Below are 14,564 nucleotides of genomic sequence, written 5' to 3' on the forward strand. Positions count from 1 at the left end.
TGACTAATGAGTTTGCCGACCACTGTCCTAAGCTATTCATGTGCACTCCACATAAAACACTGCATGTGTGGAGCCCACCCCTCCCCTTCAATTGTCAGAAAATTTGTAGATCAAATATACCAAAAATAACTCTACTGAATATCTCCCCATTTACCACCAGACCCCAAATCATCCTGTTCTCTGTTATCCACTGAGAATGGAAAGTGGGACAAACACTTGACAAAAAATCTGGCTGTTTCTTAGGGCATAAGATACATTGAACCTAAAAACCAGTAAATCTGCGTATACTGCTTCCTCAAGAGCAAGAAATTTTCTGTTTCAGAAGACTGGACTGGGATCTCACCAATGTCTGCATGAACATTCACTGCAGATCCCGATCCCGCTTTCCTGTCTTTCTTTCTTTTCTCAATTCCCACCTCCCTGCCTCAGCCCGGCTCAACCTTGTCAGGCTGGCCCTGACACACTGAGGTGACAGAAACACATTATCTAGACTAGAGCCCTCCGGTCTCGGGACCACAGAGTTGACAGGGAAACATTATCTGGAACCCTCAGGTCTTGGGATAATTGTGCTGTCCTGGTTCCCAGGTACAGAGGAATTTCCGTTCTAAAACCAGTAAGATCACAATCGATGGGATATTCACATTACAATCAATAAGGCATTCAATCGAATAGGATGATTATAGAATTCAGGAAATCAAAGAAACTTTTCTATTGTTAACAAAGCAAATAAGTACAGAAGCCAAACAGCAGGGTAAAAGTTAAACTACAGTTTCTACTTGAGATGATTGCTACCATACTTCACTGCAACTCTTTTTTATATCAAAGATCATCCAATGTGAGTCATTTGGAAATTCCTATGGACATGTAGGGATGAGAGCAGCTAATAATTCATTAGAGAACCATTTAATTAATCAATTAGTTAATCTATTTATTTATTTTAACTTTTACTTCTTTGGAAAAAGATTTGGGAATAAAAATGCCAAAGACAAGGGGTTCCACAAGTTCTGGATTGGTGGGAATATCCATTGCAGAAATAATGTCCCTGTTGTCTCATTGGAGGAGAAGAACTGGCTTTTCTTTGTTCTTTAAAACTTGCACCTCACTGCAAAAGTAAGGCTGGCCTGGCAACAGAAACTTACCTACACAGTTGTTTAGAAATCCCACAATTGTACTGGTTACACTACTGTATTTCTGTGAATAATAACTTTTTAAAAAAATTTTAATCTTCACTCAAGGATATTTTCTACACATTAATTTTCAGAGAGAGTGGAAGGGAAGTGAAGAGACATGGAGAGAGAAGCAGCGATGTGAGATAGATACATTAGCTAGTTGCCTCCTGCACACGCCCTGACTGGGACCGAGATCAAGCCTGCAACCAAGGTATGTGCCCTTGACCAGAATCAAACTAGCAGCCATTCAGTCTGCAGGCCAAAAGTCAAACTGGAGAGGGCAATAAGAACTTTTTAATGCAGAACAAATATAACCCAAATTAAATTTCAATTTCAATGACATATATTTACTGTAGAAAAATGAGAAATATTAACTAGGAAACTGTACAGAAATATTTATTTTTTAATTAACTAAAATTTAAAGAAAGTTATAATTCTTTCATCAAATTACTTTGTTTCTTAAAACAAAGTAGAATAATAATTGTGAAAGTAAGCTAAACTAATATGTATTCTTAAAATAATTTGTTGTAGTCACAGTAAGAGAACAGCATACCTAATTACTAATTATGTACTAGCCATGACAGAGGTTATTAAAAAGATTCTGTTGTTTAATTACCACAATAATACCTCAAGGACAACTCATATATATATATTTTTACAAATGTGAAATATAATATTCTAGGATTAAGTTTATTTGATCAGAACTAATATGTAATAGTAACAGTAGAATTATAATAAAATGTTCAATGTCACACACACACACACACACTCACACACAGAGACTTATCTATCACTGGCAGAGCTGGAGTAGTGTAGACAGCAGCACAGAGGTATCTGAGATCTGAAACATGAAACTTCAGTAAAAACTACCCAAGTGCCCTTAAGGCAAAAACCTGTTTAATGAGACACTGACATAGTTTATATTTCTCAGTAATTAGTGGGGAAAATGTTTATTCAGTTGAGACAGATGTTATGCACTGAATGACATTTTTCTTCTCACAATGATTCTAACTATAGTAGGTTTTATTTCCAGGACTATTTTAAGAAAATAAAATCAGCATTCAAGTATTTTATTCATGGTTCATTGTGCATATTTGGATAGACTGGACTTGAATTCAAACACTCTGTACACAAAAATTCCACTCTTGGTACATATTATTTATAGTATTTTCTCCTTCTCTCCTTGATGAATCCTATCTAATAATAGCCAAGGATGGTAATTGACTGTACCTTCGCTATGCCTCCCATTGGCTACTCAGCACAATATGCAAATTAGCCACCAACAAGGATGGCGGCTAATTTGCATACTGCAGGCAGGTCGGGACAGCATGAGCCACCACTGGGCCCTGTGTTCAGCCCTGGGTGGCGGGGCTTAGGCGGTGCAATTGCGCCACCTAAGCCCCGCCTCCAGCCGGGACCCCCGTGTGCTGCCTAAGCCCCGCCCCCAGCCGGGACACCATGGCAATTAGAGAGCAGGAAAGTGCTGCCCACAGGGAGCACCCAGCAGAGCCTGACCCCCGGTGCCCCGGTGATCCAGCGAGTGGTGAGCAGGAAAGGGCTGCCTGCAGGCAGCTCCCGTGTGTGCCTGCTCCTAGGTCACCGCAGCGATCCCAGAGCAGGAAACGGCTGCCTATAGGCAGCACCCTACCCTGGCCACAGCTCAAGGGGGAGTACAACAAGCAGTAGAGGCCCGGAGCCTGAGAGATCAACAGAGAAGGGCGCCTGCTCCAACCCTCTACTGTGTGGCTGGGGGCAGGCCCACAGCAGACACACACACACACACACACACACACACACACACACACACACACAGAGCCTACTCTGAGCCTCCTATGTGGCTGGGGGCAGACCCTCAGCGGGGAAAGAGGTTCTACACAGAAGTGAGTGAGAGTATGAGAGGTTTAAGAGCTTGGAGAAACCAGTTTCAGGGAGCCAGGATATTTCATAGAATTGAAATATGGATAAATTTCCTGATTAAAGCAACATGAAGAGAATTTATAGATGAGAAACCCATGGTTTGTGATATTCAAAAATGAGATAGTGGAGGCCGTGTAGTCTAAAAAAACTCCAATACGATGGGGAAGAACAGTCAGGAACAGGGTTAAGGGCGAGGGGTTGGGGGAGGAAGAATCCACAAAAGCCTGATATTGGGAATAATTCTGTAACCCTATAACCCAGTAGCCATTTTTAGGTTGATATTGTGAGCAAACAGGCTGATTATTGCCCCAAATATCTATCCCAGTGGAGACAGGGTATTCCCTGCTACATACCCCCAAAATCCAGTCCTGACTCTGTGGCACATCTACCTCCCAGTAATGCTTCCCTGATGTGATAGAAGGGAATCCCAGGACACCATAATCTTCTCTCTCATATGGCCAATGTGCTATCTGATAATAGTCACTGAAGACACCTCTCACTTTTCTCCCATGCACATTTGACTGATGATTCAGGGTCACGTTTGCTGTAAAAAAAAATTACAGTGTTGTGTGAGGAAAATTATGTACTATTACTTATGACATTGCAAGAGAGATCATCAGAATAAAATGAGTAGGAACTGGAAAAAACTTGTTTTAGTTTTTAAGGAGCAGTATACCATTGCAGAAATATATGCATGTGTGTTGGAAGGAAAACATGGATCTTAACAACCTCTCACACCCTCATCCATTTCTGTGTAGAGCCTTTTTCCTTGAGTGGATCTAACAAACTCAGTTTATCTTCATCACTGTCACCATCTTATCTTTGTTGCCTTCTGATTTTTCTGATTTAAACATCCTTCCTTCATCAGTAGGATGTACAATTTGCCTCATGTTACATTTATCCCAAGATCTTATTTGTATTAGGAAAGAGACCGAATAGAAATGCAATGTTCTAAAAGAAGATGAGGACAGGGTAGATTCATGATACTGTGATTTCTACTTACCCCAGTAGCGGCGCACCTCTGTCAGTTCTGAAATTAGAAAAAATTCATAATATAAAATATAAGCAAAAGAGTCTACATTAAAATCTATTTTCTCTCCAGATCAGGGGAAAGACTGGTGTCTATGTAAGGTGGTACAAGGAAGAATGAGAGGTGCACAAGGCAGTTGACCACTCCCCAGTAAATATGCCCATATAGTCAGCACATAATATCCATTTTCCTTTGCCTCTTCTACCCAGACCTAGAAACTGAATTCTTCTTCCTCTTTAACCACCATCATAACTAGAACCCACAGATACCCTCTCACTCTAGAAATCCTCACCATTAAACACTTGCAGCATCCCTCTCAGATCAGGAACTTGGAACACTCTCCTTTGTTTCTTGGGGAGAGTTTTTAGCTTCTTCAGAGTGAAGGTCTTACTCCTAGGGATGACAAAAAAAAAATATATCTCCACACCTCTGCAGTTTTTGTCCTCCAAAACCATTGATTTGTATCCATTCACCCTATTGAACACTTGAGCCCCCATTCACAGACCCCTGAGAAAGAAGAGAGGAGACCTCGGCACTTAGAGCCCCTTCATGGACCACTGAGGAACTAGAGGGTAGGCTTCTGAACTTAGAGCAAGAAAAATTGTGCTTGGTCCACTTTCCCCGGTGCCTTTTGCTTGATCTTGGGAAGGAGTATACCTCTCAGAAGCACAGTTTATTCCTTTCACAGTGAATATCCTCTCCCTCTCTAACTTCTAAAAATCATGTGAAATTATATACAAAAGTGGATTTCTTTAAAATACAAAGTTTGGTACCTTGAAATAAATTAATGTAAGGAAAAGCCATGGCATGGGTGTAGATTCCCAGAATTATGACAAGAAAGGAAGGTTGCAGAACCTAGCTCCTGGTGGGAATACTCTCTGGAGAGAACCAAGACCTTTCGGTGTTAATCCCCACTGGGGATGCCCCAGGAACAGTATCTGAGGTTTCAGTTGCTCTGGGGAAAAAATGTAACACTTGGAAAAGACATTATAGACACTATACTAACAGTGGTCTGAATTTCATGTGCTTGGAAGAGATTAGTGCGGCCAAGTAGTTGTTCAGATTTAGATACAAAGATGATGTCCTTCCATTCTAACTTTAAAATATAGTACAAGATGGATCAATGGTTTTCCCCAAGGTCAAAATATTCCTTGATATTCAAGTCAGCTTTTGGAAAATAAAGAGAACCATATCTTATATTCCCAGAGAAGACATTTAAATATAAAGAAGCTGTCTCAAATTCTGGGTGCCTCTGAGGTAAAGAAGACATGACATTCCCACAGTGAATACATTACCTATGAAATGTGGAAATCTGAGTTAGATACAGGCATGATGCATGCATAGAATTTATGAAGTCAGATGGGTCTGATACTGCAACATCTGATGTTTAATTGCTACTAATCCATACTCTGCAACTCCTCCCAAGTAAATTGCCTAAATAAAAGCTGGTTCATCCTCAATAGATATGGAATACACAAACCATGTGTGAACAGAAATTTAAGATAAAACTACATCTAAATTTGTCTGCCTTGAGCAATATTTTATTCTAACTTTAATGGCTTTAAACTACTTTTTACAGCACAAAAAGACCATCTCTGATCTTCCACACATACCTTTCCATAGTGTCTTTCACATCCTAGGGAAGAAAGAGAAACTATAAGTAACATAAAAAGAATATAACTGAGTTGTCTCAAATTCTGGCTGCTTAGGATCTGAAGAAAACATGACATTCCAACAATAAATCCATCACCTATGAACTGCAGAAATCTGACTTAGATACAATCATGCTGATTGAACAAAATTAATGAAGTCACATGGGCCTGATACTGCAACATCTTATGTTTAACTGCTTCTAATCCAAACTCGGCAACTTCTCCCCATCTAAATTCCCTACCATAAAATCTGGTTCATTCTCAGTAGTTATAAAAGACTCAAACCATATGTGAACAGAAATTCAAGATAAACCTACAACCAGCTTGTTCTTCCCTGAGCAATATTTTATTCTAATTAACTACAAGATAACTTTAATGGCTTTAAACCTCTTTTTACAAGACAAAATGTTCATTGTTCATCTTTCACACATACCTTTCCAGGATGCCATTCACATCCTAGGGACAAAAGAGAAAACATGAGTCAAAAAAGTAATAGTCCTCCTCACTTACAAAGCTTCATCACATACCCAGCAACCCCATGATCTGGTGGGAATAGAGATGGTCCTAATGTGAGAACAAAATAATTAAAAAAAGACCGAGGTGTATAATTTCAGAAGACTCATGAACAATTGTCAGGTTTTCTAAAATATAGAAACAACTTTGACGCTTGTGGAAGAATACTTTGAGCTTCCAGTACCTGGAGTTGAGACATATTTATAAGAAAAGCATGAGGGTCCTGGTATTTTTCCCCATGTTCATAAGACTCTTCATGAGATGATTTGAATAATTCATGGTTTGCTCATTTATTCAACACAAATGTAAATTGATTAACTATTAGCCTCTCCTGCCACCTCAGCAGCGCTAAGGATGTCCGACTGCAGCTTAGGTCTGCTCCCCATGGCAAGTGGACATCCCCTGAGGGCTGCCGGGCTGCCAGAGGGATGTCTGATTACCAGGTTAGGCCCAATCCCCTGGGGAGCAGGCCTCAGCCAGCAGATGGTCATCCCCCGAGGGGTCCCAGACTGTGAGAGGGCACACAGCTTAGGCCCAATCCCCTGGGGAGCAGGCCTCAGCCAGCAGATGGTCATCTCCCGAGGGGTTCCAGACTGTGAGAGGGCACAGGCCGGGCTGAGGGACCTCCCCCCAACCCCCCGAGTGCACAAAGTTTTGTGCACCAGGCCTCTAGTTCTCTATAATAAAGAGGTAATATGCAAATTGACTGTCATGTGCTCACACAAGATGGCCACCCCCATGTGGTCAAAAATGTCTGCCTGCATGTGGTCACAAGATGGCCACCACAAGATGGCAGGCAGGAGAGGGCAGTTGTGGGCGATCAGGCCAACAGGGGAGGGAAGTTAGAGGTGACCAGGCCTGCAGGGGAGGGCAGTTGGGGGTGACCTGGCTGGCAGGAGAAGGAAGTTAGGGGTGACTGGGGTGGCAGGGGAGGGCAGTTGGGGGCAACCAGCCCTGCAGGGGAGTGCAGAGGGGGCAACCAGGCCAGCAGGGGAGGGCAGTGTTGGTCAACCATGCCAGCAGGGGAGGGCAGTTGGGGGATCAGGCCTGTAGGGGAGGGCAGTTGGGGGCAATCAGGCGGTCAGGGGAGCAGTTAGGCATAGATCAGGCTGCCAAGGGAGTGGTTAGGGGTGATCAGGCTGGCAGGCAGAAGCAGTTAGGGGCAATCAGGCAGGCAGGCAGGCAAGATGCTGGGAGCCAGCGGTCCTGGATTGTGAGAGGGATGTCCCAGATTAGAGAGAGTACAGGCTGGGCTGAGGGACACCCCCACACACTCCTCCAGTGCACAAATTTTGTGCACCGCACCTCTAGTTATAAAAATAAAATATTCCCTTGTTATTCATGCATTTGATGATTTCCATAACCTCTGAAATAGATGCAAGGAACGGTTACTGCAAGACCAAAGGAACTTCAGCATCACCACCACAAACAGCACAGCCACACATCAGAGGTTATGGAAATCATTTGAGGAGTCTTTGTTTTCCTCAAATTCAGATGCTGATGATTCTTTCTGAGTCTTACCTGCAGCATCTCTGCTGTTGACCCCTGCAACCGACGCTGCAGATCCCAGGTGAGATCTCTCAACACCTGGCTCTGCTGGATGAGCTCACTGTCACCCTGGGCCAGGTAACTGAGAACATCTCTCTCCTCCTTCTCCAGCCTTTGCAGCTCCTTCTGCTCCTCACCGTCCAGGATACCTCTCAGTTCTTTAAAATAATCCTGGATACTTTGGATTTCATTATCTATTAGATCCTTCAGGAATGGAAAAGAAAGAGAGGGACTCAGGCTATCAGGAAGAGACTGGAAGCCAGAAAAAGAAGTATTTGATTTGGAAGTTCTCAGAGGGAAAGGAGATGCAAGCACAGGAACAATTAATGGGGAGGCTGATTTTTTCCTATTATTTCTTCTCATCACATCCAAAAATAATGGCCTCAAGTCTGCACTGTTGAAACAAAATGAGACACCAAGGTGTAGCTCAGCTCTCACAGAGCTTCTCAGGGCAGTCATGCCTTCCAGCATTACCCCTGACCCTCACCCCCAACCTCTGCCTAATGTTGAACATCAAAGACATGAACTGTTGGCAACCGTCTTCCCCTGAAAGAGTTAAAGGCTCAAAATAATCAGAGACATGAACACAGAATTCACTAGCCTTCCTCACCAGATAATCTCTCCATGAGAATAACTAACCTATAAATATCTGTGTTAGTTTGTAACAGATTTATATTCTGCCCAACCCCTACCAAGGAAAGGATGAAGAATGGCTAATCAATAAATCTGGACATATCAACTGCCAGGGAACAAGAAGACAGGGAGCTCCTTCTGACTACACCCAAGGTCCTACCCAGAATCTTGTCTAGCTACCTCAGGAAGAGTTTCCTCCTACCTTCCAGGAAGTTGTTTCCTTTTCAAGGTCAGCTCTCAATTTTTCAGCTTCCTGCTGCTTTGCACTCAGACTGTCCAGAGCTTTCTGGAGCTTCTCCTGTGAGAGAGGAATCACATCAGGGTCAAGCTTTGGGTTTTCTTATCATCAGAAGAGAGGACAAATGGGGAAGAAATCAGGTTGATCTCTAAAGAGACTTGAGTTTATAGAAACTGCAAAATGACAATTTGAATCTGTGATTTGAAGGAAATCTGATGTGGTTATGTGTTCTTTAAGACTCAGATGATAGAAGTCACCATTACTATGTCAAGAGAAGACTAGCTCTCTTTGCCCTAGAAGAAAAAACTTGATCCTGTGTAAGGAAAGAATTTAGGTCTTGATTCACTCTCCTGTCCAAAGGGACAATGACAGCTTTGCTTGTGCACCAACCCTCCACCTATTAGCACAAGGTATAAAAATGTCTACTTCTGATTTAAAGTCTGCTCATCATTTGAATGCACAGAAATGTCTTTCAGGTCTTGGAAGGTGGGCATAGGAAGAAAAGTGAACACAGGACTCAGGGTTATGGTGGCAATATAATTATAGTCAAATGCAAAGTTAAGATTTGCCATCAAGTGCTATTTTCTGCCCTGTCTTTCCTCCATCCCAGTCTATTACCTTGTACTCCTGGGCAATTTCCTCCAATAGGAAGGTGTGGTGACCACGGTGCTCTTGGGACCGCTCGCAAAGCCAGCAAATGATCTTCCCATGCTCCTTGCAGAAGAGCAGGAGTTTCTCTCCATGGTGCACACAGAGATCACTCTTTTGCTCCTCCTCTGGGCTCAACTTGACCTCCCTGAGCACCTCCACTATGTTAGCCAAATGCAGACTAGGCCGCAGGTTCTCAGGCTGGTAACTGATCCTGCACACGGGGCAGCTGCTCTCTCCTTGGCCATTCACGGACTCCTTGTTGTTTGCAGTGATGCAGGCTTGGCAGAAGCTGTGCCCACAGTCCAGGCTCATGGGTTCTGTTAGGATCCCCAGGCAGATGGGGCAGGTCATCACCTCTTTTATATTCACCAGGATTCCTGAAGCCATCGTAGCTGGTCCCTGTTCCTTCCTACCTGTTCTGAACTGAGGCTCCTCTTGTTCACTGATCTCTGCCTGATTGGAAAGGTTAAAACGGGGTAGAGTAAGAACAGTGGGAATAAATATTGTTAATTGTATAGAAATCAAAGACAGGGAAAGAACAAATATAGGGACATAAAAGAAGAGGTAGAGAGACAGAGAAAGGATCACGGTGACCTGGCAATTGTAAATACTTTAGTTAATTTAACATGACACATTTCATTTCTTTCTGTGCAATGGTTGTTATTGATCTTTACTTTTACTGAACAAAAGTATAGTTTGAGGCCCTTTATACAAAGAAAAGATGTTTGCGTGACCCAACATCTCTCCTTCTTCTTCTTTCCTTTGCCAAGCACATCCTCAATAATAAACCCACCAAACCACTTGTGGGTCTGGGCTTTTACACCCACTCATCTCTCAGCAGGCAATGCTGCCCCTGGTATCAGTAGGATTCATTCTCATACTTCAGTCAACAATCTCCTTCCATGTTCCTTTATCAGAAAGACCTGCTCTGACTTGCTTATTTACAGTGTAACGATTGCCATCATTTTCTGCGTGTTTAAAAAGATTTCTCTTATTATTTCGACATGATATGTGACACTGTGTGTACCTGGCAAGAGCAAACCCTTTATCAGATCTGTACATAGAGATAGTAAGTGACTTACAAGGATCTTATCTTCAATACACAGAGTTTCAGTGAACCTACTATGTTCAAGGTCCCCATCAGGGGTCTGTTCCTACATTATTGAGTTAATCAAAGGTGAAACAAGTAACATAGGAATTCTGAGGATTCTTGTGTTGATAAATGGTAACATTTCACATTTTCCTGGAAATTTGCCAATGACATTGATAGGAGCCTCATAGTGTGTATGTATGTTGATGGTAAAGAAAGATAGGATAAATATACGTTAGAATTATGCAAGTAACATATCTGAAAAATTAGAAATTCAGATGAAATAGATATCAGTCTTTGGAAAGAAATCTCAAAATATTAGGCAAGGTCATTTAACTAATTTTTCTTTTTTTAATATATGTTTTTATTGATTTTAGAGAAGAAGGAAGAGGGAGACAGGAACATCAGTGATAAGAAAGAATTATTGATAGGCTTCCTCCAGCAAGTCCCACACTGGGGATCGAACCTGCAATCTGGGCATGTGTCCTGACGGGGAATGGAACCATGACCTCCTTGTTCATAGATCAATACTCAACTACTGAGCAACACTGGCTGGGCTCAACTAATTTTTCATCACTACAAATTACATGCTAATACTAATACCCAGAAACACAAAAAATGAGTCTGAACAGAGAGTTCAAACCACTATGACCCTGACATTCACTTGCAAAGTACAGCAAATTATATGCAAGCTGATGTGACAAACAATAATAGAGAAATGTGTGTGTTAGGAAATCAAATAATGGGGACAGGTAAAGAGCTATCCAGAAATTCTAACTTGAAAACATAAAGATTAAACCAGAAGATGAATCTTATGGAAATATGGCATATGGGGGAGAAAAAAAAGTATCAGGTAAAGGAAATGACCTGTTCATTGAAGACACACCACCTTGTCTGATTTTGAAAATGCCAATGTCGCTGGTGTGAGAAAACTGCTAGGCCTTTGGTATCACATGAGCCTGTAGTGATAATGACATATGGCCCTTTGACAATTCACCAATTTTCTAACATTTCAGACACTTTTCCAAGAGTAAAAGGAATGATCAGTGTTGGGCTATGGAATATTAGATAGATTCAGTAGAATTGAGAGGATGAGTAGGATATAAGCACAACTTCCAAGGAGACATGATGATAGCTTTCAGGACAAGGAGGTGATGGAATGGGGAGCAGGGAGTAAGAGTGAAACATAGGACTAGGTAAGAAAAAAAGACTGGCAGTTCTATTATATACTTTGTAACAAAAGGGCAACATCAAGCCTGGACTCTTTATTCCCATAGAGGTAATATTGGCTAATTCTTCTAATAAGTTGGCTTTTTGTTTTTGTTTCTGGAGAACTCATGAGGCTATAATAAAGTGGAGGGTCTGCTGCCTTCAAGGCCACATTGTTGATAGCAAAATTAGACTGATGTGGAAAGTGCATTGGACTAGGAGGACTTCCCATGGACCTCAAGTGCCAGGTAACAAGCTTAGACTTCAATATCCATAAGGGGATTGTGACATTTTAGCCACCTCTGTCTCTTTTAGGCCCTTGGACATTGTGCTTACTGGCTTTCACAACATAATTTGCACTCTAGCTCTAGGCTTACATACCTTTGTTGATTTCTCACACATCCACTAAGTCTGGCTTCTCAAAAGGCTGAGAGATAACAGGAATGAAGTACTTTCTATAGCATTGAGAAGATCATCACTAATAGCTCAGCTAAGGTAGCCAATGTCAGCATGCCCAGTCTCCTGTCCTGTATCTCCAGCTCAGCTTTACATTACCAGGTCACATAGATGGTAATGACCATTTAAATTAGAAAGGATGCTGGTGGTCTGTTAGGGAAGGTATTATAGAGTGGTGACACAGTGTTGCTCATTCTCCCACCTGGACTCAATATGGCCCTGTGGATACAGTTTAGGCTCAGGATTCTCTAAGGAACTCCAAGTAAATAGGACTATGAAGCAATAAACAACGAAAGAAAAGATCTCAGTAGATATCCATGTCTTGATGGTTGCCAAAGTTTGAAGGTTAAAGAAAGAAGATCTTTATGAGATAAGTTTTTCCTTTGCTCTGTGCTCAGAGGGAAAAGTTATAAAGGCTGCATGGAGAGGAATTTAGACCCACTAACACTGTCTACTAATGCCATGTCCATCGTACATGAAGGGAACCTGATAAGGAATGAGGCTGAAGGAGAACAGAAGTGTATTCTAGCTAGTGGGCCAGATACTGAAAACAGCCCAGAGGCCATATGCAGTTAGCCTCTGGCTGCAGAGATGGTGGTACAGATCATTTTATGGCTCCAGCATAATCCAAACAAGGTGTAAGAGCCTCCAAATATTTCTCATCCTATCCAAGATCCAACAAATCCTGAGACCCACCAGGAGCCTGTAGAGGAGAGAGGAAAAGAGCATGCATTCTGCCTTGGGGCTGCAGAATTTATTTTTATGGTGGGGCTACAAGGAGATAAGGTCAAAGCAGCTGCTGCCACAGGACACAGAAGAGGAAAGTGCAGAAGAGCTTGAGTCCTCACCAATGGAGTTTGACCCCACTACTACCTAAGCAGTGACCAGGGCTCCACAGCAGGCAGGGAGATAAATATGGGAACATGAATGATGTGTGCACAGAAAATATATCACAAATGTGAAGCCCATCCTTGAGGACTTAAGGGTTTGTAACCCACATCAGGCTCCCCGCAGACCTGCACCAGAGTCCTGATCCCACAAAATGCCTGCCTTCAAAAACCAACAAAGTTTTTATTATCCCCAGGAGCACTTTGGTGGTGTAGGGCACAGGAGATTCCTCTCTTAAAGGCTCCTGCAGAGGACCTAATGGTCTTATGGGACTTTCCCAGGATCCATGCAAAAGCAGAGGTTTGAGATGTGCCTAGACCATGTGTGAGGGAGATCCCTCTCCTGAGAAGGAGTGGAAGCCTATTGGACTCACCTGAGTCAGAGACTCAGGGGCTGGGGCAACACTGATGCTCCACCCCTTACCTTATGAGAACAGGGCTGCATCTCCCTCTATCCCCTCAAAGCTCCTGGGTGCACCAGCCCTATCCCCAGGCTTATGCCCAGGAGAACCATAGAGGTATAGGGAACAGGAGATTCCTCTCTTAAAGGGTTCCTGCACAGGACTTGAAGCACTGATAGTATTTGCACTAGGACCCACTCAAAAACAGAGGTTTGAGAATTGCCTAGACCATGTGTGAAGGAGATCTCGTTCCTGTTGGAGGAGTGGAAGCCTGTTGGACTCGCCTGAGGCAGAGATGTTGGGGTGGGGGTGGCATTAGAGCTCCATCCTCTATCTTGCCATTGCAGGGCTCCATTTCCCTCTAACCTGTCAGTGCTCCTGAGTGTACATGCTGCATCCCCCTGCTGCTGCTGGGCTGCCAGAGCTGACAGGAGAGGGCCCATGCCTCATTCCCCTTGCAGGGCCACCACTCCTGAGTGCTAGAACTCTTGGGGGAGTTCATTAATGTGGTACAGATTAAAACCTTGATGGAAAGAGGTGGGGTAGAAGACAGAAACCTGAATATAGAGGAATAGGTAGAGTTGCAATTTTCTGAGTTTCCCAAGTATAAGGATGCCAAGAATAGGTTCACCTTTTTAATGATGGTTATTGACCAGGAGAGGTTTCAAGGATGTTGGCTAAATCCCTTATAGGACTTTTGCAAATTATGTTGACGCTAGCTGCTGGGTCAATTTCTCTCAAAGAAGTCATTTGGGTGCATTCTATAGAAATTAAGAGTTTTATACGACAGGTGAATTCATTTGTTATTGTGATTTTAATAAAAAAATTACTTTCTCCTGTCTTGAGGGACCTGGAATAGCCCCTGAGCATTCAGTTAGTATACACCAGATATGGTTTTTGTCCCCAGTATAAAAAATAGATACATCATCTATGAGATGAGGGAAGAAAAGAAAGTACACAACAAAATCTAAGTAACACAGAGATCAAGGTACAAATTGCTCAAAGGTGAGATTAAGATGGACTTCCTTTTGAAAAATTACTAACTCCTCTTCTTAGCAGCATGCAAGGGAAAAGTGAGTAAAGAGTCAATATAATAACAGAGGAAGGGAATGTGTAAAATAATGCAGAACTCGTTCTAAAGCAGGAGAGGACACCAGAGAGTCATAGGGT

At 42.6% G+C, this 14,564-nt stretch overlaps 1 protein-coding gene across 2 annotated transcripts in view; it reads right to left on the reverse strand.

Moving 5' to 3' along the window:
• Positions 1-4,357: 4,357 nt before the first annotated feature.
• LOC102262635 (tripartite motif-containing protein 5) overlaps positions 4,358-14,564 on the reverse strand; it is a 15,153-nt gene continuing 4,946 nt past the window's right edge. Inside the window, exons 2-6 of one of the 2 annotated variants that reach the window (XM_014533937.1) lie at positions 9,319-9,804; positions 8,665-8,760; positions 7,803-8,033; positions 6,202-6,224; positions 4,358-4,509 (exon numbers count right to left, since the gene is read on the reverse strand). In XM_014533937.1, the coding sequence (XP_014389423.1) occupies positions 4,395-4,509; positions 6,202-6,224; positions 7,803-8,033; positions 8,665-8,760; positions 9,319-9,738 (885 nt within the window). In that variant the 5' untranslated portion in view covers positions 9,739-9,804 and the 3' untranslated portion in view covers positions 4,358-4,394. The remainder of the gene's footprint in view (positions 4,510-6,201; positions 6,225-7,802; positions 8,034-8,664; positions 8,761-9,318; positions 9,805-14,564) is intronic. The other variant, XM_014533938.1, reaches the window with a different exon arrangement.

The sequence above is a fragment of the Myotis brandtii genome, unplaced genomic scaffold, assembly GCF_000412655.1.
Source record: "Myotis brandtii unplaced genomic scaffold, ASM41265v1 scaffold12322, whole genome shotgun sequence".
Taxonomy (NCBI): domain Eukaryota; kingdom Metazoa; phylum Chordata; class Mammalia; order Chiroptera; family Vespertilionidae; genus Myotis; species Myotis brandtii.